At 34.7% G+C, this 25,411-nt stretch overlaps 1 protein-coding gene across 2 annotated transcripts in view; it reads right to left on the reverse strand.

Moving 5' to 3' along the window:
* The window catches only part of LOC126925493 (uncharacterized), an 80,468-nt gene that overhangs the window by 51,648 nt on the left and 3,409 nt on the right, over nt 1–25,411 (reverse strand). For both annotated transcript variants that reach the window (XM_050741075.1, XM_050741074.1), the window contains exon 2: nt 1,964–2,085. In XM_050741075.1, the coding sequence (XP_050597032.1) occupies nt 1,964–2,027 (64 nt within the window). In that variant the 5' untranslated portion in view covers nt 2,028–2,085. The remainder of the gene's footprint in view (nt 1–1,963; nt 2,086–25,411) is intronic.

The raw sequence follows: 25,411 nt of genomic DNA on the forward strand, positions 1-25,411 counted from the left end.
GAGTATGATGCATTTTTGTTGATTTTCTGATTTTTTAGGTATTTTTTTTTTTTTAGTCATTTTTTTTTAAGAAAACGTAGTTATTAGTGTGACAATATTAATGATAAATAATAATTCAGTAGCTCAGTAACCTAGACCTGGACAATTGTAGGAAAATGGTAATTCTGGGACTGAATTAGATGATTCTAAGAATATCTTAATTGAGGATATATTCTCTGGGAAAATTCTAATTTAGCCATCGTCAGTGGGGGCTATAATGGATCTGGAACACCCACCATATTATATCTGAAAGATGATACTATTAAACATGTGGATATAGACGCGTTTTCGCTTCCTTATCTTGGGAACAGAAACTTTCTAGCGATTGTTTGCCAGTGACTTTTATAGAACTGTTTATAGCGCTGAGGAACAGTATTTCATTTAATTCAATCTACAGTCTTTGAAATAACTTGCAAAACGAAAGCTAATTTCTACATTAAGACGTAATTTAAAACTAGAAAAAATTGTCTTGGAGAAAGTTCAAATATATTACTTTACCTGTATTACTAATTAAGGAAATTAATAATATCTGTATATTCAAAAGTAATCAACTGAAGAACACTTCATCTAACCTACACAACAATCTTTGGAACAATTTATATACCTAGAGACAATTTGCAGATTAATAGCTCATTTTTAAATTATATTACAGAAGTGTCTCTATGAATATCCTTATTACATATATATTATCAATTGTTGAAACAGCCTATATGTTCAAGAACACCCAATGCAAAAATAACTTTCCAATTACCATTATAAACTGCTTTTAAGATATCTAAATCACATACTTCTTCCCTTACAACCGATCACGGTCTTTGAAACGTCCTGTATATAAGGAATAGGCGGGAGATTCAAAAAATTTTCATGAATCTGTCCAAGATATAAAAGGAAAAGAAAAGAAGGCACTAGCGAAGGTGACTGTATGGAACTTGCTTTCAAGGCCCCTATCGGTGAGCATGACAGTTCAGTGGCACACATACGCATCTATAACCTGCTCGGCGAACGTTATCGCGGGTTAATATCGCCGGCTTATCGCTAGTTGCGGTGCGTGACGTCTGCACGCATCTGCGCGTGCGCACACTACCCGAGCGCTGCAACCTGCAACCTGTGCGCTCCTATTACATAACACATCATTCAGAAACACGCCGTCTATGCGCACAAACAGGGTGTTTCGAAAGTAGTCGTGCCACCCGTCTAGCGGCTGCAACCTCGTGAATCGCGACTCGAGTGCGGATAATTTTAGACCGAACGCGATCCCCGAGCTGAGGAACATTACGGTCATGCGAATGTGGCCTGAAGGATAATTAGAATATGTCTGAGTAGATATTGGACGTAAAAGATTGCTTTTTCTTGTTTAGGTTATGTCGAATTATAGAAGAAGTCTTTTAGGACTGGATTCTCTTCTGTAGAAAACTTTTTTGTAAGGATTGTTAATAAAAAGATGTATGTTTAACAAGGGTTGATTATGGATATCAGTTTATTTTGACTATAATAGTGGAACACAAATTCATCCTACCTTTTTTGTACAAATCAATATATAACATATATTGCAATGAATATAAACAGAGGACGAATTTATGTCGAAAGAGTGGACATGGGTCTACTTTGGAAATTAGGTTATATCAATGACAACAGGCAAGAAGTAATTAACACACTACCATAGTAACCACAATTTAGGTAGGGTAACGTTCTTAACTTACGTGAGTTTCATTTTACTGAATCTAGAAGGTGAAGTACACAACGGGGAAACTTCTAACTTCACATAACCACGTGAAATCTCGTGAGTTGGAAAAATAATGCTACTCAGATTACCGATCAGATTTCTATCAGAGAAGTTAAAAATTCACTTCCAACCACTTTTACGATTACACGTGTTACATTAAACGAGCAATTCTTTTTAAGGGTCAAGATTATGGGAACTAACCTCTGGGTGGTGCTGGCGGGGCCCTCTTCGGGGTGTCGTCGGCAGAGGGCGTTCTTTCCCTCATGCTTTCTTATAGGACCCCTTAGAGCCACCATTTAGGCGAGACCACGTGCCGTATCCTCCTGAAACATTATAAAATAGAATCTTAGAATCTGTTCTTCGTCTTTCTAAGTTTCTATATCATTTTAAGTTTCTACATATTGAGAGTACTTCGAAACACAACTGTCATTAAAATACTGCTATGGACCAAATATTCTAAAATCCTGGTGTTAACTATAAAATATCATTTCTACAGAATTTTATATATACATTTGTATTTCATAATTGCTAATGATCCATAGCAATTACATATATGCACCTGAGTTCAAAATTAATTTGTATAAAATGCACTTCCAGTAAAAAAACACCAGTAAAAGAAAAGCAACAATAAAAAGGATTAACGAGATAACGTCGCTGTTTTGATAATGATATAGGATGTGTTTCTATTCACGAAGGTCTGAAATTAACTATTCCCGTAGTGTCACTTCCTTCTTCCAGTGTCTCCTTAACTGTAGCATGAATTTTTCGTTATGGAGATTTGAATTTAACCTATCACTATTGAGATTACTGGGAATTTAAATTCTATCCAATTTCCTATCTATTTGCACGTAAGAAACAATAGCAATATTTTATCACGGATAATCTCACTTTTACTCCACTGGCAGCCATATTGGTTCCGTGAACGAATATAAAATCGAATTTCGAAATAGTTTGCGATCCACCTGATACCTAGTTCCAATAAGCATAGAAAGCAGAGGCATCTAATTCCGCGTATCATTCAACTAGAAAAAAAGTGGCGGAAGATCTGGTATAATCGAGTAACAGTATCATACAGGTGATATGAGACTGCGGAGGCACGCTCACGGTGATACGTAGACGAGGATCGTGATATATAAGGCGGCTAGAGCTCGCGAAACCTCTCTTCGTATCATCGAGACCGCGTAGGAACACATACAGTGATTCTCAGCCTCATAATAACTTTTTACTAATTTTCAATTTAACATTTCAATAATTTCGTCGAGCAGAAATAATTATTTAAATTAAATTACAAAATTACGTTCATTTTCCTAGAAATTATCAAAAACTTGAACCAAAGTTAAAATGAAAGTTAATAAGAAATTATCATAGGACATTCGATCAATTTAAATTCTTAATATTTAAAGATATTTGTTACATCCAGGGATAATATCAACTTTTTGACTCAATATTATTTCGTAATTATATTAGGTTAGATTAATGTTTTCAAATATGTGGAATAGTTGTTTTCCTTACCGTTTTACGACAATCTTACTAACAATTTACTTAAATAACTGATGCAGATACATAGTTTCTGATAAAATTATGTTATATCAGCTTTTTTATAATAATTATTTTTATGACTTTATTACGATAGGGTCAACAGCAATTTAAACACCCGATATGCAAATGTTTCCCAATACAGCCGTAATTGGCCACATTGTCGTTCGAAAGAGAGATAACAAATAATTATTTGTGGATAATAGAGACTTTTTCAAACAATCATCACTGGACATGCTAGGAGATAAGGATTGTTTGAAGTAGCTTCTTATCGCTACTAATCTGTTCTCTCTCGATAATCGTGTAGCCTAGAAGCTTATGCAGCGTGTCGTACACCAAATTACACAATATTTAGATAATGCTAGTTATCGCACCGTATCTAATAACAGCTATCAATAGTAGAATGATATTTTTACAATTGTTATTAATAATATATTAATGATAAAAGAAAGTTAAGCTTCGGTGCTCCAGTTATAGATTAAATTTCACTTCAAACTATTTTGATACAAGATTTCATCTTATGTCAATAGAATAAGACGCTATTATTCGATCGAAAGACAAACAACGGTAAAACAAAGTGCGGCCATTCTTATGTCGCACGCGCAGCCATAACATCAAGGCCACAGTGGCGCTCTCTGTCGCAAATTTCCACCGCCATTACCATCAATCTCCGTGAAACGATAGACATTCCATATTATCGGAATGTTGTACGAACAAACAGTCATGGCCCCTGGCAGCTTAATGCCATTGGGACCGTGTGATTCAATAGTGGTTCTCAACTATAGTATGATATATATAGTGCATCAAGGATCATCGTCCATCAGCGATACCAGTCGCATTGTCTGTTGCACTTCGCATAATGGTCATAATTGCGACCGCTGCCAGCCCGTTATTAGTCTTGTCGCTTCTTGAGAACCGTAGCAAGACCTCGTATCAGTGGTTCTCACTAGTGAAATATTGCTGTTGTTAGGGGCTCTTTTTCAAATATGAAAAAAAACTGATTTACTTACTGCCGTCTGTAAACGCTTCGAGTTGATCGAAAACTAAGACTGTAAGATAGATATGTATATAAATAGTTGTATAATTTCCCAGAAACACAATATTCACGTAAAAACAGAACTATATCAATTCATAAAAAGAAGACGAAGTCAATATGTTAATGTATACCCACAAAACTATACGTTTATTGGTTACATAATAAATAGTAAAACAAATCGTGTTAAGAAAAGAAATTAAAACTAGATTTTCATGGAAAGTAGCCTAGATGTATCGACAAGCATAAGACATAAAACGCAATTATTGAGGAGAAATGCCTGAAAAGCTGGAGTTTCCGCAAATTTTCGTCACGAAAGCGGAACCAAACGATTTCTTACGACTTCGTGGCGAACCGGAAGATCGATGAATCTACTTTCGCCACGATGATCCCACGTCTTCGAAACGCCAGCGAAACCACTAATCGCCCCGGAGGCGCATTCGATATTTGCTAGCACAGACCAGTGATTCGGTAGGCGTTGGCATAGGCCCTGCACCCAACCACTTCGGAACGACCCTGGCTCTTCGTGGCTTGGTCCAGAGCCAAGGCAACGTGCATAGTCACTCCCCCTCGCTCTTTCACGACTTCTCACCCGCTCTCCCCGTTACTTCTATCTAGCAAGAGAGATCTGCTCAATCTCACAGGATTAGGAGACTATTTGAACTGCGTGATGCTACCACCTCAGTGATGCTGGTCTCAACAGGTCACGACATTGGTACTTGATACGACTCCTCGACACGGGGACGATCATGGTATTACACGAGAAATGACACTTTCAGCCATAGTCACTGCCTTAGCCATGTTTCCCCCTCCTTCTTTTATTTTCGCTCTACTTGTAACAAATATGAAATTTATCAAGGGAAGACACTTATTCTTATTTTGATTCTTCGCATTAGCGATTTAGTCCAGACTATTACTATTAAGTCCAGACAACCATGCAATTTTTCAAAGAAACACATTTTTACTTGACAGCTGATATATAAGTACAGTTCCAAATTTTTAATAGGTCAGGTCTGTTTTATTGAATTTTTATCTTGGAGAGGCTTGCTACATGATATTGATGTATATATGTCAAGTAGAAATGACTCCACCAGTGTAACGATGAAGAAGAAACCTGAGCAAAGTAACACGTATTGGGTGATTCAAAAGTAATGACAAACAGTTAATTCTAGATTACAATCTCACATTACATAACAGTTAACTCTATTGAAGGTTTCGCATTTCTATGATAAATTATCATATCCTTTTCAATCAACATCTTTAGATGTTTGAAGAAATTTTTAAACAGAGTTTTTAAGATTATAAGAAATCAATATTAGAAAATTATTTCGCTATAACACATCCTATTCCTATCCTCAGAATAGTTTGGCATTTCCAATTGGTTAAAAAGTAGAAATTCTGGTTGGACATCGTGCATTCCTAAATATAGCGGTACGGCGAGAAGACAACTCCACGAAAAGAAAACAATCGTTCAAATGTTTCACGGAAAGGGACTGATGAGATGATGGTGACCATCATAAAACTCCCATAAACTTGAAACACATAGCGCACCAGTTTTAATCATGAAAACAAAATTGCAAGTCTCAATTTCAACACTATAGAAAAATAAAAATAAAAATCAATTTTTAAACAGTTATTCGCATTGTTGTAAAATAATTAGAAATATTCAGAAATATTGCAAAGACTACATTCATTTTCATTACTGTCATATATATAATTATTGTTATTCTTATCTTATATCGGTCTTATATTGTTATAGTTACTGTTCTATATAAAATTTTATATTTATTTTAATTGTACCTTTTTGCGAACAATAAGGACGTTCTTGTCAAATAGGGCGATATTGATTGAAAAATTGGTATTGACTATACGTGATCCCGCATGGCGAAATCCGTTTAGCACGGTATAACGCATGCCATTTAGAGGAGGCGTCGAGTTTAAACACTGAATCTCTATAAATCAAAGAATTACAGAGGGTTACACAGCGTTTGCCTGGAATGCTGAAACGCGACATTCCACCGTGGAAAAGTCTGCACTGCACCACTATTACTGGAACCATTCCATTCCCCCCCCCCCCTTTCTCTTTCATTTCGTTTCTTTTCGTTCTCTTTCTTTTGCTTTCCGAAGACACGCTTAAGTGACTGTGATATCGATTAAATGCCTCCATTTTGTACTCGCCTGGCCAGCCATCCTTCGCATTAATTAAAAGCAAACTATTTTTTCATTTGTTCTACCATTTAAACAGAGAAACCTCTTTTATCCCATAAATACAAGTTTGTTTGTCAATCTGACATTCGAAGGTACATAGAGTACATCTAGAGTTATTCCCTAAGAAATCCTCTAGACGCAGTTCCTTAGAGAAAGTATTCTGTAAAGCGTGATCTTCAAATTGAGCTTGGAACGATGAAATAATTTAGGAATAATAAAAAAATAATGTTTTTTAAAAGATACGATATAATTTTAAAAGCGACGCTACAATAAAAATTGCTCCCGCCATAATCCGCCATTGTTCACATCATTCCCCAAAAGCGAATCAAAATTCCCTATGAAGTGGATCAATCAGAGTAAAGTGTTTCCATGTAGACAAAAGAGAGGACGAAAACGCGTTAATAGAAAACCAATCGGGATAACCAAGTTCCTGCGGTATTTTCGAGGGTGAGAGCCACTGTGAACGAACATGACGTGCCGTGTGTGTCATTGGCATCATTGAATAAAACCACCGCTTGATGGTTACTTTATACCGAGCTTTATTAGTTGGCTGCGAGGTGATCGCGCCACGTTTTGCCACAGCAGCGGCTTATTTAGAGTTCATGTACAACCCGGCGAGTTTTTACGCTTCCGACGATCATCACGAAAACTCGCGAGCCCAGATATTTTACAGGGCCGATGAAAACACGTAGTCCACCCTCTCTTTCGATCTATAATCCATCCTGTAACATCGTGTCAACAAAGTTCGAATTTTTTTTTGCGTTAAACAATTTTATGGCAAAATTTCGATCTTTTTTAACGTTGGATAATTTCTTAATTTAATATTTTTTTACGATGAACAATTTCTTAAACAAACACTGGATTCTTTACGGTAAGCTTAAATTTTGGATTTATTGCGTTAAACAACTTTCTATATATTTCAATATCTTCGATTTCGTATGTAGGAAAAAATTGGTTAACTATTGCGGGATTTATATGGATCCATAAAAAAAAAATCGCGAATTACTACAGAATATGGTGATGCAGGGACAGTATTTAAAAAAATGGATATACGATAGCGTAAAGTAGGCTGCGATAAAGAAATAGGTTATAAGGTAGTATAATAAGATAGAATAAGTCGTGACAAACCGAAGCTAGAAATATTATATGGAGTCGCTGCAAATAGACATAAGAAACAGATAAAGAGGCGAAAGAAACCCAACCAATCGTGCACTTATGAAAACAAAGATTGCAATAGGATACGAGCAGACTCGCTACACTAAATGACATATACACATACATACACAGTACATATGGATTCTTAACATCGTGTCAAAGTTTGCATTATTCCTGGACTAGATAATATTTACATTTCAATGTTTTCAATTTTGTGTGTATACTTTTCTTTGAAAGAAATCAAGGAGAAATGAATTCCTTTTTGGACTACTATTTATTTTACGAAGATCTTGTTGATAAATTTTATTTACTTTCTTTTGGCAGAATTTTAGATGTTAAGATTCTATTTCAATCATTTCTCATGCTTTACTTATTTCGTTATATTTATCGAAAGAGAATAATTGGACCATTTTTCAAAATTAGCATTTCGTCTAAGCGATCGATCAACTATGAAGTTATTAATTAATCAACATACTACTGCTTTTGTCACGTCACGTGATATTTAACAACTAGCGGTCGTTAAACGATGCTTATCAGCCGCTTTATAATTACAATCATTATCACGGCTGCTAAGTGGTCCGAACCATTCATAATCGATGACGAACGACGTGTTAATTGATATTAATCGATTCCCGATAGACTTCCTACAATCCTTCACTATCGAATCCTCCTATTCCTAAAAATCGACATCTGCAGAGAAGTTTGAGGTTAATAAAAGAAGAACAGTAAAAATACCATTAAAATTTGGTAACTTTTCAAAGCATGATTTCCGACTTTTCATTTCTTGGTAAAGAATATAATCCCTCTGATTTTTTTGATATAAAATGTATATTTTGAAAATTCTCAAATTATAAGGAAAGAAATTAAAATGCCATATCAAATTGTAAAAATATAAAGATAACCTCTTGAAAAGAATATCACCTTATTCTTCAATTCTAACCTTACAAAGAGTATATTTTGAAAATTCTCAACGTCATAAAGCGAAGAAAAAAGAAAAAGAAGAAAAACATTAAAAACTTGTACTAAAATCTGAGGAATTTAATTCCTGGCAAATAATTTGTTTACTTCCATTCACAATGTTGGAATAGAATATATATATTGGTACAAAATATATAACAACGTTTAAAAGGTCGAATTGGAAGAAAATGATGACAAATGAATAGCTGATTGAGGGTAAAATATAAAATCGTAAACAGTGATACAGATTTGTTACGATAGGATATACGCAAACTTTACTAGCAGGTCGGAGACATTGAAAAGTTGATGTGCTTTTTTACTGGGATCCGTGAAAATAAACAAGCCGACCACGTGCAGGTTATATAAGCATACTTTGCCAATGACACGCGAGTCTACGTTTATGCGAACGTCACGCGGAATACACATTCGATGGAAATTCATGATCGCCGAGTATAATCAAGAAATTTAACTTCTGACAAGGCAAGCATGGAGCAAAACTGACCTTCCAGATAATTGCGAGCTTCGAAGAAAGAAAAAAACGACACTTGACACGATTTGACTAATCATAAAGCTATTTTCCTTATCTCTCTTCGTCCGTCGCTATGATTTCTGCTATCACTCCTTTAATTTTCCTTTTTTCGTACGATATTCTAGACGTACAGCTATTCAGACAGTTAAACATGTAGTTAGTCTAAAACTATTCTAAATAGTAATAGTTGTATTGTATATTATCCTAGATTTCTATTTCTAATTGTTTAACTCAATATTGTACATATAGGAATATAATTATAATAATGATTATACTCTAAATGCTCGCTTTTCTAATTTTACATTTTTTACAATTATTTATTTTTATTTAATAAATATAATTTTGGTATAACTTGTATCTGTACGATAAATACAAAATTGCATGCATTCAATTAATTTTTACCTCATTTCGTCTCTTTTAATAAATACCATAACCTCTTAAAAATCTTGTATCGCTATCTTTTGGACACCCTCTATATTATTCCAAATATTTTCAATGATACCGACCTTCGGAAAGTTAAAACCTTTATTACGGCTGCCAAGGGTCAATAAACCTGATTTATTGGTTGGAATGAAGGCAGGTCGAAGGGACCCGGTTGTAACTGTTCTTATGATGGCGGTCGGTTTCCGGGACTAGAGAAATGTCAATGTGGAAAAGTAAATAGGGAACAGTGCTGCTGTCAGGGTGAATAGGCTTAAGCATAGTAAAGCGAGCGAGACAGTAATTTAGATAGAAATGTGTTTGCATTTAACGATCCAACATTTCTTACATTTTCTACATTATGAAAAACGTTAAAAACCCTAATGAAATAATTTAGGTTATTTGGTTACAATTACTTGATTCGCAGGGTTTTTGGTTAGATTTAAAAAGAGAAAGAGTTTGAGGAACATCGATGAATTTGAAAAAAGAATATTAACATCTTTGGAGAATTTTCTGACAGATATTTTGTACAGAATTAAAAAAGAGATTAACAATAGTGATAACAACATGCACTTTGATACAATTGGATAATCTAACCTAAAGTGTGTATCGTCTATGACCCAACGATACAAGTTGAGGGTTAAGTATATTTTTACTGAATTCAGTGGTCCAGTTTAGGTAGTACGAGCAGTGCTCAAAATAGCGTAACCCGAGTAGACAGGGTGTTATTTTGAGCGCGCGATTTTCTACTTTGAGACGTACACTTTCCCCAGTGACGATGAGCTTTCTATTTAACCCTTAACTGCTACTTTAAGCTTTGGGAGTGCCTCAAACGTCATAAACATTTCTACAATATAAACATAAAAATTTCTACGACATCCTCAGGCAATCAGCCGGTTGTAAATCAACCTATAAAACAACCTACAGCAATACTAGGTATAAAATTAAAACTTAATACAGACAAATTACTTACAAATAATTTTTCAATTATAAAAGCAATATAATTTATTTTCAATAAAAGTGAAGTAAGATATTAAAATATGATTATGTATTCAGTAAAATATTCAGCATAGTCTGAGGATCTCTTAAAAACACGAAACTTTATCTCTGATCTTATCTGCAAGCCACAAATACAACGAAAAAAAATTGCACCGACAACAGAATTCGTTTTTGAAAAAGAGAGAAAAAGGAAACGTTCGAATGTCAAAGGTGAAGAATTTCCTGTGTGATTTTCAGGATTTCTAGGATGAGTAACTATAAACAGTCGCAAGAAATTGACGGCCGTTTAACCAGAATCGAAGTCGACACGTCGTCGGCCATAGTCGAGCTGCTGGAACCCACGTATTTTCTGACGTATACTACACATGTACGTGTGAATAGTGTCTGTGTACGAGTATGTATGAGTCTCATGGTTACAATACAACGAAAGCTCACTATACCATACCAACTTAGAACTATATGAAACGAACTAACTGTGCAAGATATTCGAGAAAACATATATAGTCACTATTTTAATATCGATGGTCAAATGCAATATCTAAGCTATAGATGTTTATGCGTTTATGAGAAATTTAGAAATACAGAAGTGTGCAGAATGCACGCAAAGCTAAAATATGTGAAATATTCAAAGTGCTCGGAGGAATATTTGGAGGGTGAAACAAATTTTTATTTAGGTTTCGATCTTTTATTTATTGTAATACTTTAAAATAGGAAATGTATATTGTTATGCAGTTCTAACACTATAAAATGGCTGAAAATTATCCACATTCGAAGTGAACCGTATAAAACACAATATTCACTACTTTAACATCGTTAAGCAAATTTGCTTTTGAGATTAATTTAAACTATTATACGGTTTGTAGGGCAAAGGATCGAATTTAAAATTTACAGGAACATTAATGATTTACAAACATTTGAATATTTATCCGATCGAATTACGGCTCAAAATTCTCGCCATTGAAATTATTATTATTATCATATAATATATATATTATAGTACCGACTATTTGTGAAAATTGATTTGTTTCAACAAGCTTGGACAGATTAACAAGTATATCGAGACGCTTCTAACATTACGCGTAGGATACGGTGTTTAAAAATAAACAGAGTGGATATTTTGCTTAATCGTCAATCAGGGCAAAATGTTATCTTTCAAAGCGTTGTCACGACGCCATATTATCAGACTGTACCTAGATATAGTAATTCGTATCATTGGGTACAGTTTATACACCCTGAATAAATCTAATATTTCGAATAAATGAAATATTCGAAAAATTATTTAAAATATTAAAAAAAAAATAAGAATTTTGAAATTTTGATATTTCTAGTGTTTGCGAATTAATTCTAATAATACGTGAAGTTTCAGCAAGGCCCATTAGCTGGTAAATCCTGAATAAACGAAGTTCATTTTTAGTCTTTTCTCTGTTACTATTTTCCTTCTAAAGAATTTCTTACGTGTAGCTTCTTTTTACTTAGTTCCAAGTACCGTGAATAGTTCATTTGCATCCTCTTTAGCCGAACAACTGCTGCAGGAATTTTTTCCGGCTTGAATATTCCTCGTTTGCAGATGGTTATATGTAGACTTCGCGATCGATCATTTCAAACTTCATTTTCGAATTTGTTTATTTTTCGTGAAATTTATTTTCTTGAGAAAAAATTGTTAAAAATACATTCTATGAAAATTTAATTTCTTTCGCTTACGTAATACCAATTTAAAAAAAAAAGAAATACAACGTAAGTTGAATTATTTCCTGTAGTTTAAAAAACAATTGAGGGAGAGCTCCACGAAAATGAAATTCGTTTTTCAGTTTCCAGAATTCTATCATTCGGGAAACAATTTTATTAAGGAAAATTCGACAGAACTGGAACGTTCCTTTCAACCCCTTAAAGTCTTAAACCCTTAGGTCATAAAAAAGAAATTTCTAACCGAAGAACTTATTAGTTCAAAATTTACAACTGTTGTTAGCAACAGAAAAGAAATTTACGGTCAAAACTCAACTCATAATCGTAGCACAAGTACAATGATTTACCATGCTCCACTTCGGCTGCCCAGTCCTTATCAAGTTCAATACTTCACGATAAGATTAAGAAACTAGAACTTCAACGTCGACCGTGTATCACCGTGATTCTTCGATTAAAACAGCAAATTCTATCCGGAGGAATAAATCACTCTTTACAACCAATTTCATCTTAAATTGGTTAACACTAATATAAAAATGTAATATTTATCTTTTATTATTCGTAATTCTTTTGCTCTGTCACTTGAAGATGACTTCCGGTTGCTTCTTGCAACCATTACTCGATCTAATCATCGTCTACAATAAAAGGTATAAAAATTTACTTTCCAATTAAAATACATTCAAATAAAGGGGAAATGATAATATTTTGCGAATTATCGTAGAAGATATTAAGTATATCTGGATTAGAAAAATTAGTGAGTGAATGTGGAGTGAGATTTTGCAACCGAACATCATGAGTCGCCGTGGTTTTGCAAGGGAAAAGTTCTCACGGAAGATATTTCGTATTGTTCGCGGTGAGGAACCACTTCTCTCGCCCTTGCTCTGCTCTCCTATCCTCTCATTTACTTCGACCATCTCTCTTCGACCATTACACTTCATCCTTGTCGAACACGAATTTCGTGGAACTTCTCTCTTTTCAGTCTCACCCTCGACTCTTTTCTCTCCTTTTCTTCAACTATTCCCTATTCGCTCGCGGCGTCACGAAATCCAGCCGTGTTCGAGCGACAAAGACGGAAATAGACGCAGGAACGACGGGAAGAGAGAGTACAAAAGCGGAGAAGCCTGCCTTTTGTCCGGGGCGCGGCGTGCGCGCGCGCGAGCTGCAAAAGCGCTCAAGCGTCCTTCTGTTTCGAGAGTATTTTGTGAATACTGTCGAAAATCCATTGCCAGCTTTTAAGCTTTGCACGTATTATACATAGTGTATAATAATTTCAGAAAAACATATTGAGAACTTCTTTAGTATTTTTTATCAATTGATACGTTGCCAGAAATGGCAAAATAGTATTGGGTTGTACCGTGTTTTTGAATTTATCGTGTAAAGAGAGAAAATAGGGACAATATACGTTTACAACTTAATAAATACATTTTCATTGTACATTCTAGCATAGTAGTACCGTGAATACAGTGGCACATATAGTATCATACTGCGATACTGATAAGTCGCTTTACTTTACAGTCCGTTGCTTTAACTTTTATTCTATATTTTTCATAAAATAATAGAATCCATTTATTATATTTAAATATCCTAGAACTACGTATAACACACAATTAAAATCTAACCTAAACTATCATGGCTATCTACAACGCAACAATATCAATCGAGGGTTAAAGTTTGTTTTTGGTCGACAAAAGTTTTTGATAATTCCCTATATTTTCTGACAATATTGGATCGATATACATGATTTAAGAATCTTCATTCTTTAGTTCACTCGTGGATTTAGAGAAATTTTTATCAAGGGGATGATATAATATTATCAAATCAATTCAACAAATCTCGTATAAAAATAACGATCTTTCGTTAAAGGAACATTTTCCTTTAAAAGAATACGAATAACTTTGTTACATAACAATATTTTACATACTACTCAGTAAACGCTATCGGCGGTAGAGTTTTTGTTTCTTTCGGAAGAAATACATATAGCCTTCATATTTATTAATATCTCGTTCATTACATATTAGAACTCTAGCCATTAGTGTACCTAATAATAATAGGTTATGAAAGTGATTACATGACGCAAATAAATCAATCTCATTGCATACCTCGCACAAGATACACACAAATAAATATAGAATAGCCTTTGTTATTGCCTTTCTCTCTCGCCGGTTCATAAAACTATCGCACAGGTTATTAACGTATTACATACTACGTTCCGAACGAAATTATATATAGGTTTCGCGTTATTATAGTCGCTAGGATCTTCAGATTGTAATTACCGCCTCTCTCTTTCGTTTCGAATCTCGTTTTGCTTTGATCTCGCTTTATCGTGTCTCGAATTTAAAATTTGAAGTAGGGGAAGGTGCGCCCGAGGTGTGTAGGTTGGCTCCCGTGCTGCGCAACATTAATGGCGGCGCTATGCGCGCCAAAGCGGCCAAGAAACAGTGGCATTTTATGAAAATCGTCAAGAGTCCCTTTGAGGTATTTGCACCGCGCACTTCTCAACCAGAGAACCATCGTTCGCGTATATATATACGGTTTCCGTATCGAGCAGCGACTCGACGTCCGTGTGTTATCGATCGTACCTCGTCATTCTTCCCTCGAACGCTCTTCAAGCGTCGATTAACGAAACTCTGCGGGACTTTGAAAGATCGATACGATTCTTTCTTCCAGGTTTCATTCTGTTTTTTGTATAACGTTTCTCCATTTGTTGATGTCGTAACATCATTATGAGGCTTAATTAAGTTTTAAAATGTGGCATAAAGCCATAAAGAGAGAGAGAGAAAGAGAGACAGAGAGGTTAATGCGCCTTATGGTAAATTCTGCCTTATATTTGTAGGAATTTTTTGAAAATCCTTAGATAGATGTAGTATCGTATCACTATATTACATTATATTACCATATCATCACTGAAATTTAGGGTTATATTATAGTACTGTATCATGGTATACTATTGAGTTGATATACTGATGAGTTGTAAATGTAATATACGAATCATTTATGATTCAATGATACTATTGAGAATTAATTAACATAAATTCAATCTATTTCACATCGCAATTTGGGTCTTCGTTAAGCCGAATTTACACTGTTTTATTTCTCATCAGCGTACGTGATAAGGATGCTAATAGCGTTCATCCACCGTGTGCTTCCAAAGTGACAGTGTAAATTCGACTTTATTGTAATAGATGATCGACAAGAATCACTTTCTATATCATGTAGTAATACGTACGTCAATCGCCTACGAGATGTTACAAGATGTATACTGTTTCCTTTGATCAATTAGCGTTTAGTACACAGAGGCAGCGGTGTCCTGATCGGCGTAAAAGCGCTTATAAACAATGATGTCCAAACATGTCAGCCGGTAATGGCACGTAGCAGTCTTTCGAGAGCGGCAGGATGTGTCGCGTGTGTGCAAAGCTGCGCGATCGCAACACCAAACGATGCGGCCCTAGTACCGATGTAGTAAACGTGATTTAGCGACGTCTACCGCGATTTATTTACGAATCGACAGTCCGCAACACGCTTGAGGTAGTACGCGGTCAGACGTGTCCAAATATATATTCCTAAACGTAAAAATTATTCCACCGTAAAATATTTCCACGAAAAATATTTTACTTCCCATACCTTTTTATTTACATTGCGGATAAATCGTTTAATATAGATGAAACTTTATAATACTATTTTATCTTGCTGAAAAAGTAAAACATTAAAAATCTTTTTATGCAAAACAAATTTCAGAAAGTTCGATTAAATATGAACCATAGTATATTAAGTTTTATCAAATTGTGTACAGTTCTACTTTATCGGAGATTTGAGGTTAGGTTCGATAGAAAGCACGGTTGTACCAAACTTAAACCATTAAGAACTAATTTTCTATTAACCAATCCGCAATTTATTTCCTATAAATTTACATTATTGAATTCTGTCCTTTTCTTTTTAAAGATTAAGGTTATGGAAAGCAATTCCAGGAATTTTCTTAACGCTTTCTTCATGAATATTTTTTCCTCTGTCTAATATACCACAATTTCATGAAGTTTGACAAAGTTTGAAGAACCATCTTTCTTCTTTCTGAAGAAAATCAATGAAGAAACGAATGGAAAGTTCCTCCTGGCCTCGTCTAAGAATTATGATAAACTACGTTTTATTATTAAATTATGGAAATTAATTATGGATTGCCCTTCCGCGACTATATTATGCCGTTTTACTTAACCAGGATAGATTTGGCTTCGATAGAGGCGGGCCAGACGATTAAAGAACGGGTGAGGTGTATTTTCGTCAGCCTCGCCTAGGTATCGGTACCGCAAAATCGCGTTGCGCCATTTCAGTGGTACCAAACTTACTCTACCAGTGGAACCAACATAAAATTCACCCCACTAACGACCCATCAATATAAGAATCATGCAAAAGCAACAGTATTAGAAAGTTTAACACCTTTCACATTTTATCAACACCTTCGATATATGTATGCAAAATCTATTAACTCTGTCACACTGTATTTAAATACTAGTCCAAACCCTAAACCAAAAGTGTATTAACAAATTTTCAAACTCCTTTTTCTCGAAACCGAGACGCCGTAGGAAAAAATTTTATTCTATTATTACAAGATAGGATTCAAGCACGATTAATTTATAATATTTGATTTTCAAATATTTCCATAGGTAAATATAATGCGTAATGCAATATGGATACTGTTTCCCTTATTAGTAATTTAGTTGACAGCGTGCAGCTGTTCCCAGCCATTTTCTCTCCCTTATGTAGGCGGTTGTGAAAGTGTTAACATTTCCTTCGTATTTCTGGGCCGACAGCGTGTTAACACATTGGTTACCGTTTCACGCGATACTTGACTACGTATCCGTCGTATCGATTGCTGTCTGTACCATGTTCGCAGGCACAATCGCGCGAGAACCACCATCGATGGGCTATTAATACGTTGCCAAAAGAAAATGTGTTTATTTCGTCCAACGACCAAACCGTAATTTCAGCAGTGCAATTTGGTGTGCATTTCGTAAAACGTAGTACATTACGGGCTAATGTTAATTTCTCGAGTGAAAATACACACGAGCCGCTTCTAACGAGATATTAACGTGATAAGACTTACATGGAATGTAATTTATTGCAAATGTAAAAAAAAAAAGAAAAACCGCAGTGCTACGTGGTAACGATCAGTTACCAAAATATTTGCATAGAGAAAGTTCTCGAAATCTATTCCTAATACCGAAATATCAAGCACAGGGCACTGCATAGTATAACCTATATGTAAAGTGTAATTTAAAACAAACTTTAAAACACGTAAAACTACGTGATCACGTCCATTTCCTAAGATCCACGGAAAGAGTTTAAGATATATCTCCAGCAATGTACATACACAGTATAATTTCTTGCAAATGTGAAAAAAACGCGATACTGTGTGGAAACAAAAAAGAATTATCACAGTTCTTAACGGAAATACTTTAAAACTTGCTTTAAAAAAAACGTCAATGCATAATTTATTAGAAAAACATAGTGCTACATACTAAATATTCTACGTGATACGGTCTTTCTTTTTTGCCTATTTTTTTGTCATTTCTTCGCGAGAGACGATTACATCGATAAAAATTCTCGAAACAAGCAAGTGGAATTTTCGCGACGGTTCACGTCGACATTATCTGCTGCGCTGAACGCGTTAAGAGCCGAGTGAAACGGCCGCAGACAGCGCCTTAAGCTTTTTTCACGCGGATACCAAGAGGCTGACCCACTTGCGCGGCAGCCTATACGCCGTGCAAATTGCCCGTAGAATTTCGTCGCCAAGTTTCGGTGCAAAATGCCGCGAGCTGTTGCGCGAAACTTTAACACCACCGCAAGACCTTCAACGATTCGACGAGTTACGATAAATTTACGAAGAATCGATACTGATATTATGCGATCATTATGAAGCTGTTTCAACATCTAAATATTTATTAACATTAGGTACATTCGTTCGAGTCTCCTTAAAAGATCGCATCACGTGTTATTATTTTCATATCAAATATATTTATGACCAAGGAGCGTTTCTTTTTTCTGCAGTTTTATTATACCTTTCACGAAAGAATTCAAATACGCGTGTTTTTACGCCTCTTAAATAATTTTTGCAATATTCCTTTAGACGTAGAAATTAGCGAGAACTTTATCACATACTCAATCCGATATGTATGTTTATTTCGTTCAACGATCAAACTGTGATATATTCAGATGTAAGTTGGAATAAATTTTAATAGGAAATTATTAAAGTTTATTTTCGTACCACCGGAATTCCGCGAATTCTTTTTACGGACGTATCTCTGTTAATTTTACTGCAGCGACTGACTTTTTTTTTCCTCTTTCTGCAATGGCGGCGGCGCAGATTGATACGTTCTGCGAAGTCTGAAACGGCGCGGCTCGTTTTAATTCGAATAGACGATGACGGTGGGAATCGATCCTGTCTGATGAAAGAGTCGGCCGATTTGAAAGCTCTAATGGAATTCCTGTTTCCACGAAAACGCAGGCGTAGAGGAGGGAAGGGGTGGGGAGAAAAGTTGCGAATATAATGCTGTTGCCGGGAAACAGAGTTTTCCCCGCTGAAATCCTGTTTTTAATCGAACAACGAAACTGGTTTTCGCTGACAGACATCAAATGATATTCTCTCCATCGATTCTCTGACTTAGGATTACCCATTAACACGTTCTAGCGATTAGTACGCAACATTTCCTTGTAGATCTTAATCTTAAGATTTTCTAATCCTTCCGCCAAACTCAACTTCTTTTTAGGAAATCGAAATTTTTTACTAAATTCCAATTCCAAAATTCTCTAAAACGCCCCTAATTCCAATGTAATAAAATAAGTCTACATTTCATATTAAATTTTAATTCTAGTATGCCCCGAAGGTTCCAGATAGATCCGGTACCTTAAAAAAATCTCACCAATATAAAATCAAAAAAGCTCATATTTCATACTGTATTAAATTCTAGTCTCAAATTTCCCTGAAGTTTTTCTAAAAATCCCTCTAGTTCCAGCTTATTGGAAAAAGTGTACATTTTATATTAAATTCTGATCCCAGAGTTTCCAAAAAGTCCCTTAGATCTACTGTATTAAAGAAAAGTCTTATATATCTAAAGCTTTATATCAAATTATAATAGCAGCGTATTCTAAAATTACCTAGAGTCAATATCTTTAAAAAATCTCTATAAAATATAATCTCCCAGTGATAAGCTAAATCGCAGTACAAATTATTCTGTAGTATTTTTTAACGAATGTATGCATATACTTAGATTGACTTAACTATCAGAAAAATCACGGCAGATAATCGATATTCAATAAGAATAATAATAATAAAACAAAGTTTTGCTTGATCTGTGCTCGTCTGGCACGCATTCCACGCTTCGTATATCGTTAAAATTGGCATAATCTCGCGTGATTAATCAATACGATACTGTACGTTGTATTAATCGAGCAAAGACCGATTACTACTGGCGCTCAGTCGCGTGGGTTCGTCGAATAAATTATGACTATTTTAGATGGCGTATTATCGCTGAAATATTCACGCAGCGGCTCGAAAATCTCACGCGTAACGAGGGAAGACAGCCGCGAAGTATGCGACAAATCGATGAGACCGATCGCGGAGAAATCTACGCGCAATCGCGCTGCCATCTACCCCTATCTATCCGTACTAAAATCTTTCTTTTGTTTCCCCGAGATCCATCTACTGTTAATTACTTTGAACGCTTATGTGAGGCGTGCCTGAATTCCAATCGGAGGATTACGAACCGGCGACTCGTTAATTAATAAGAATCATCGAGAAATCGATGATCGACACGGTTGCACGGCAGCTCACGGTTTTGACGTTCTAATTCCTGCGACGATAACCGATTGACAAAGGAGAAATCGATTGGACTAATTGGTTTATATAACGAAACTACGGCTTTATGTTAGGAAAAAGGAAGAAATTGACGGTTTTAGGTTAGTGTGAGAATGCAGAGAAAATTCGAGAAACTATTCGATGAATCGTCTCGATGAGCTGATATGTCTCGACAATTTCATTTTGTCGTGGTTATTAAGTATCATCTACTGTCGAATAGAAGGAAACTTGCTATAAAAGTAACCGTCTGTATTGGTAATTTATGAATTTTAAGTATTTACGTAATGAGAGACGAAAGCAATTTTTTGCGAGATCTCAGGAATTCTTAATCGTATCTCGCAGAACGACAAATCTCTTTCTGACGATATATTAACTATTTTTTTATTTAAATATGTATTATTCCATCTCGTTTTTCTTATCTGAATATACAATTATTTTCTTAAACTCCTTTTATAAGCTCGATCTTGGGCTGATTTACAATTACAAGTGGCAAGTAATTATCATCCAGACAAGATAATTTTATCTTCCTCGTGTTATTCCTAAATTTGCATCGTCTTTAGGTTGATACATAGTTACACCTAGCAAACATCGGTCGTCAAAATAAAATAATTTCCCAATGGAATTTCCCGAATTTTCCACAGCTGATTCACAACTCCCAATTTTCCATCATTTTTTATGAAAAAAAGAGAAAAAGAACTTGTTCAAAAATCACTAATCCATCATTACATGGGATCAACAAAATAGGAGACGCAGATAGTCGCTAATTAAACATTGATGCGGTGGAATGTCAATAATAAATATCAAAGCGAAATTAATTATGAAAATGAATAATTTATGCGTCTTCCTCATTCATGATGCTGGAATTTTGTATTCAATCAAATTTTCATGATGGCTGCGGTAGTGCGGGGGTTCTAGTGTAAAAAGTTAATGGCCGCCACCAAAATAAATGATCGTTGAAAAGAGTTCCGGGCGCAAACTAGTCCTATTTCCCCAAAGCAAGCAATGAGCTTGCAATTTCCATTCGAATCAGGTAAACAAGATTTGCGTAGTCGATTTTCTTCTGCCACCACCCATCTCACGCCATTCTTCCTATGATGGCCGCCAATCTTTGTAATCGCGATATTTCTGATCTATCGAATCACGTGTTGCCAACCTATTCTTCATTTCATTGTGACTTTTAACTAAGTCGTTTAGCCCTTAGCTGAGTTGTGTAACTGTTATTCATTTCTCTTATTGCAATTAATATCGAACCTATAACATTTGTCTTAAAAACTAATTGTATAACCTGAGGAAGACTTTAATAATTATCACAAGTATTTTGGGGACTTTTTGAAGACATAAAATAGCATAAAAATGAAATAGAGAATTAACTAAAGAAAACCAGCTAATAGAAAACTTGCAAATGTATGGCAACTTACATCTCTGTAATTCTAGAAATCCCTAAAAATTCCTGTAGACGCATTGCGAATTTATATTTCAAATTACTTTCCAATCTTAAATATCCCTCAGGATATTCATCTACATCCAATTTCTTGCAAAAGGTGTATATTCCACATCGGATTCAAGTTTTCTAAAAAAAAACAAAGCCTACCGTTCATATTAAATTTTAATTTTGTTGTCCCCTAAAAATTCCCCTAGACCAACTTTCCTATATTTGTCTTTAGAATAGTTGGTGTATTTGTTTTTCCACGGAGCATAGCGTGAACAAGGTTCTTGATAACAGCAGATTATACGATTACTGGGTAAGACGACTCGGAAGCGTCTCAATGTTCGCGATCCGTGTACGCCTCCTCGACAAATCGATTTCGACAAAAACTAGGCGGTCCTGCAGGCCGAGTGGCGCTCAGCCTACTTTTTCCACGCGCGCCAAACCCACCTCGAAAATGACGATGAATCCGCCTTTCGTTTAGCCACCACTTACATTGTCAATCTTTGATTCTACATATTTTTCATTCTACCAATTGCTACTTTTAATGAGTCTAGGAAAATCACTATGATATGACGTGAAATATAAAGAAAATATAAACAACTGATATATATATATATATATAATAAAGAAGCACTTTGAGCAGCCAAATCGAGCAACTGCATTAAAAATAATTTGATTTTTGAGGAATTGTATCTATAGAACATTGTTCTATGTGACGACAATGACGAAACGATCTATTGCAATATGTTCTACGAGAAAATTATAAAGATTAAATTAATTATTAAAAGTAAGGTCTGTCGACTTGCAACTTGTCGATTTGCTAATATTTTTAATTAATCTGATGAAGTATCGCGTCCGACGGCCTGATGGTGAAAGAAAGAATAAAATGTGTGTGTCGAGAAAAAAAGAAAAAGAAAAAAGTCGCAGAAGGAACCAACGATAATGAAGGGAACAAAAGGTAGAAAGGAATAAATGATAAAAGAGCAAATAGAAATATATTTCACTTGATTACGAGGCTTTTTGCTAATCCTAAATACGATGCTATTGTTTGGTGAGAGGATCGTGATCGATGAATCTGAACCATGCGTAATTCCTTACCGATCATGGTGAACAATATGCGATCAGGTAACGTGTAATTACGTGATACGATTATGGACTTCGATCAGAGAACTTCGCTGCTCTTCCGACTTTTCCTCTGCTACAAAAGCGGATTTATGTTGTATAGAAAGGGGTTTAGAACGGGAACTTTCATTCGACATTAAAGGAAATTTTATGTGAAATGAAGTGTACCCATAAGTACAGAGGGATATTTCATTGAATTTAATATAATTGATATAAATATAAATTTAAGTAAAATTGGGAGAAATGGAAAAAACTAGAAATCACTATGAAATTAACAAATTCTGCATTCGAGAAGATAGAAATTTTCTAGGACTTGAAAATAATTCTCAAGTATTGAGAAAGGAATTAAAATATGTAAAAAAAAATCTACAAGATTATATATAAATCCCATGATTATGAATAATCCTATTAAGACATTTATAAATAATTCTAATGAAAGTATTGTTTTAAGTAATTAATAATTAGGACTCGGGAGCAAAAGTAATTATGGGGGAAAAATCATCAATTTTATTAGAAACCTTATCTGATGAACCGATTCGCCAAAGAAATTACTATACACCCGCACATCCATCACTTTTATAAACTAAAATGCAGATGCATTTGCCCCGAGTTTGATCGATTTACTTTTTGAGCTTATGCATAATTTTTATCCCGCAACGATGTTCCGGGATAGATAATAAAAGTTGAAATTGAGTTGCGAGTTATCGTCAGAATAACTCATTTCATTATTTTTAAAACATAGGTAAATAAAGTATCCTTTCGTCTAGTAATAAAACAAATGTTATTCAGAATTATTCGATTAGATTATTAGAAAAAAGTTACTAGATATAATATCTCTAAAGCCACGAGAACTTTCAAAAAGAAAATACCATCTTCGTAATAGAAAAGAAGTTAGTAAGAATTAGTTAAAAACATTATCTCGTGTTGTTTAAATGATAATAAACGAAGAAAAGCTGGAATTAAAATAAAGATCAAGCGTTTAGGACTGCGACATCCGGATTAGTGAGAAAAGACATAGAAGAATATACACCGCTGATCCTCTGGTTACATTATTCACGTGTAATTCCCCTAGATTACGTTTGCAGCTCGTTCGACGGGATAAAACCCGGCTGTTTAACATTTTTCATGTTACATACCGTTAAAAATGATGCGATTAAAAGTTTATGAATTAACAGGCAGCGCGCGGCGTACCTTTTTTCTGTTTGCCAATTATTAATTCAAACATTTATCTTTTGAACTACGCTTCGTTTGCGGAATTATAATTATCCTCTTTCCAAATCCCATTTAACGCGCTATTATACTTGTTTAAATAATTAAACTCCCTTCGTTTGGTGATATTTTACATGGCAACAATTTTTTTGTTTTTAACTAATATTGTTAAGTAAATTATCCTTATATTTAATATCTACATAATTACAGGGAAATGTCTCTTTTATAAGATAAGCTAACTTATGGGCTAATTTTATATTTTCATACTACATTTTGTATTTTAATAATTGCTCTTGTTTTGCCAACATTAGAAAGTAGATTAGTTCTATATCAATTAATTATTTTAACGATTTCCCGCCATTGTGCATTTTAGTGCAATCTCTTTCCCTACCAACATTATAAAACATAATTTCCTATATCGAATATCAGATACTCTCATTTATTCATTAACTATACTTATCAATATTATTACATTATATCAATATTGAATATTTACATATGCATTGCGGGAAAATATTATTTTTATGAAACAAAACAAGCCGGTGATATATTTTTAGATCTTATCGATAATAAGTCTTGTGTCTTAACAATTTTTCTTTTTTTTTTTTTTTCTTTACTAATGACACATACAATTATTATGAATCATATAACAATTATTATACTATTCCATATACATACCGAATAATTATTAGAATAATTACACCGGTTTCGCGATTTTATATTTCATGAATTTTTCTTTCCCATAGCATAGCGAAGCATATAATGTATTTTATCGAAATAATTGCCCTGATATAGCAGCATTTTATGTTTCAGTATTTTTTCCCACTTGTACCAACATTGTAAAGTACGTAAAGTCCCTGTCGAATATTTACATAATCGGGAGAAAATTTTCTTTTTATAAAGCGAAGCAAGCTTGCAGGCTAATTTTAGATCTTGATATTCAGGTAAATAAAAATGTAACTGTACCGTGCCTCTAATGGCCGATTTAACTGAGAAGAGGTATTATTTGCATAGCCCTACGCACACAGCAACCATTAGCGCAACATATGTTCAACTTTCGTGACTTGCAACGACTCGAGGAAACTGGAATCGCACCGCGTTCAATATTTCGCGTTCTATTTCCTCTTTTTCATTATTTTCTTTTTTTTTCTCCTTTTTTTCTCTCCTAAGTCTCTACGAAATGAACAAAACGCACTAAATATAGATAGTCCGTTTGCAATCCGTATATTACGAGATAAATAACAGCTAGTTGAAGCATGACAAACGTAAAATCGATTTCTAATATGTAGCCAAGAGGCGAGTGGGTGGGCCAAAAGGGGCGGGAATTTATGAACGACGTCGATTTCGGGCGGAATGTCTCGCCTTTCGAGCATCTTCAACGGTCCCATAAATATTCCACATCCTATAAATTTAAATAAACCAGGGGAATTTGTATGCGGTAAAAATGGACGGCCTTATGGTGCGAAAATTCAATTTCTCTCGATAAAATGCCCGTGTATATTATTTATGTCAAATTTTTTCGAAGA

The sequence above is a fragment of the Bombus affinis genome, chromosome 16 (assembly GCF_024516045.1).
Source record: "Bombus affinis isolate iyBomAffi1 chromosome 16, iyBomAffi1.2, whole genome shotgun sequence".
Taxonomy (NCBI): domain Eukaryota; kingdom Metazoa; phylum Arthropoda; class Insecta; order Hymenoptera; family Apidae; genus Bombus; species Bombus affinis.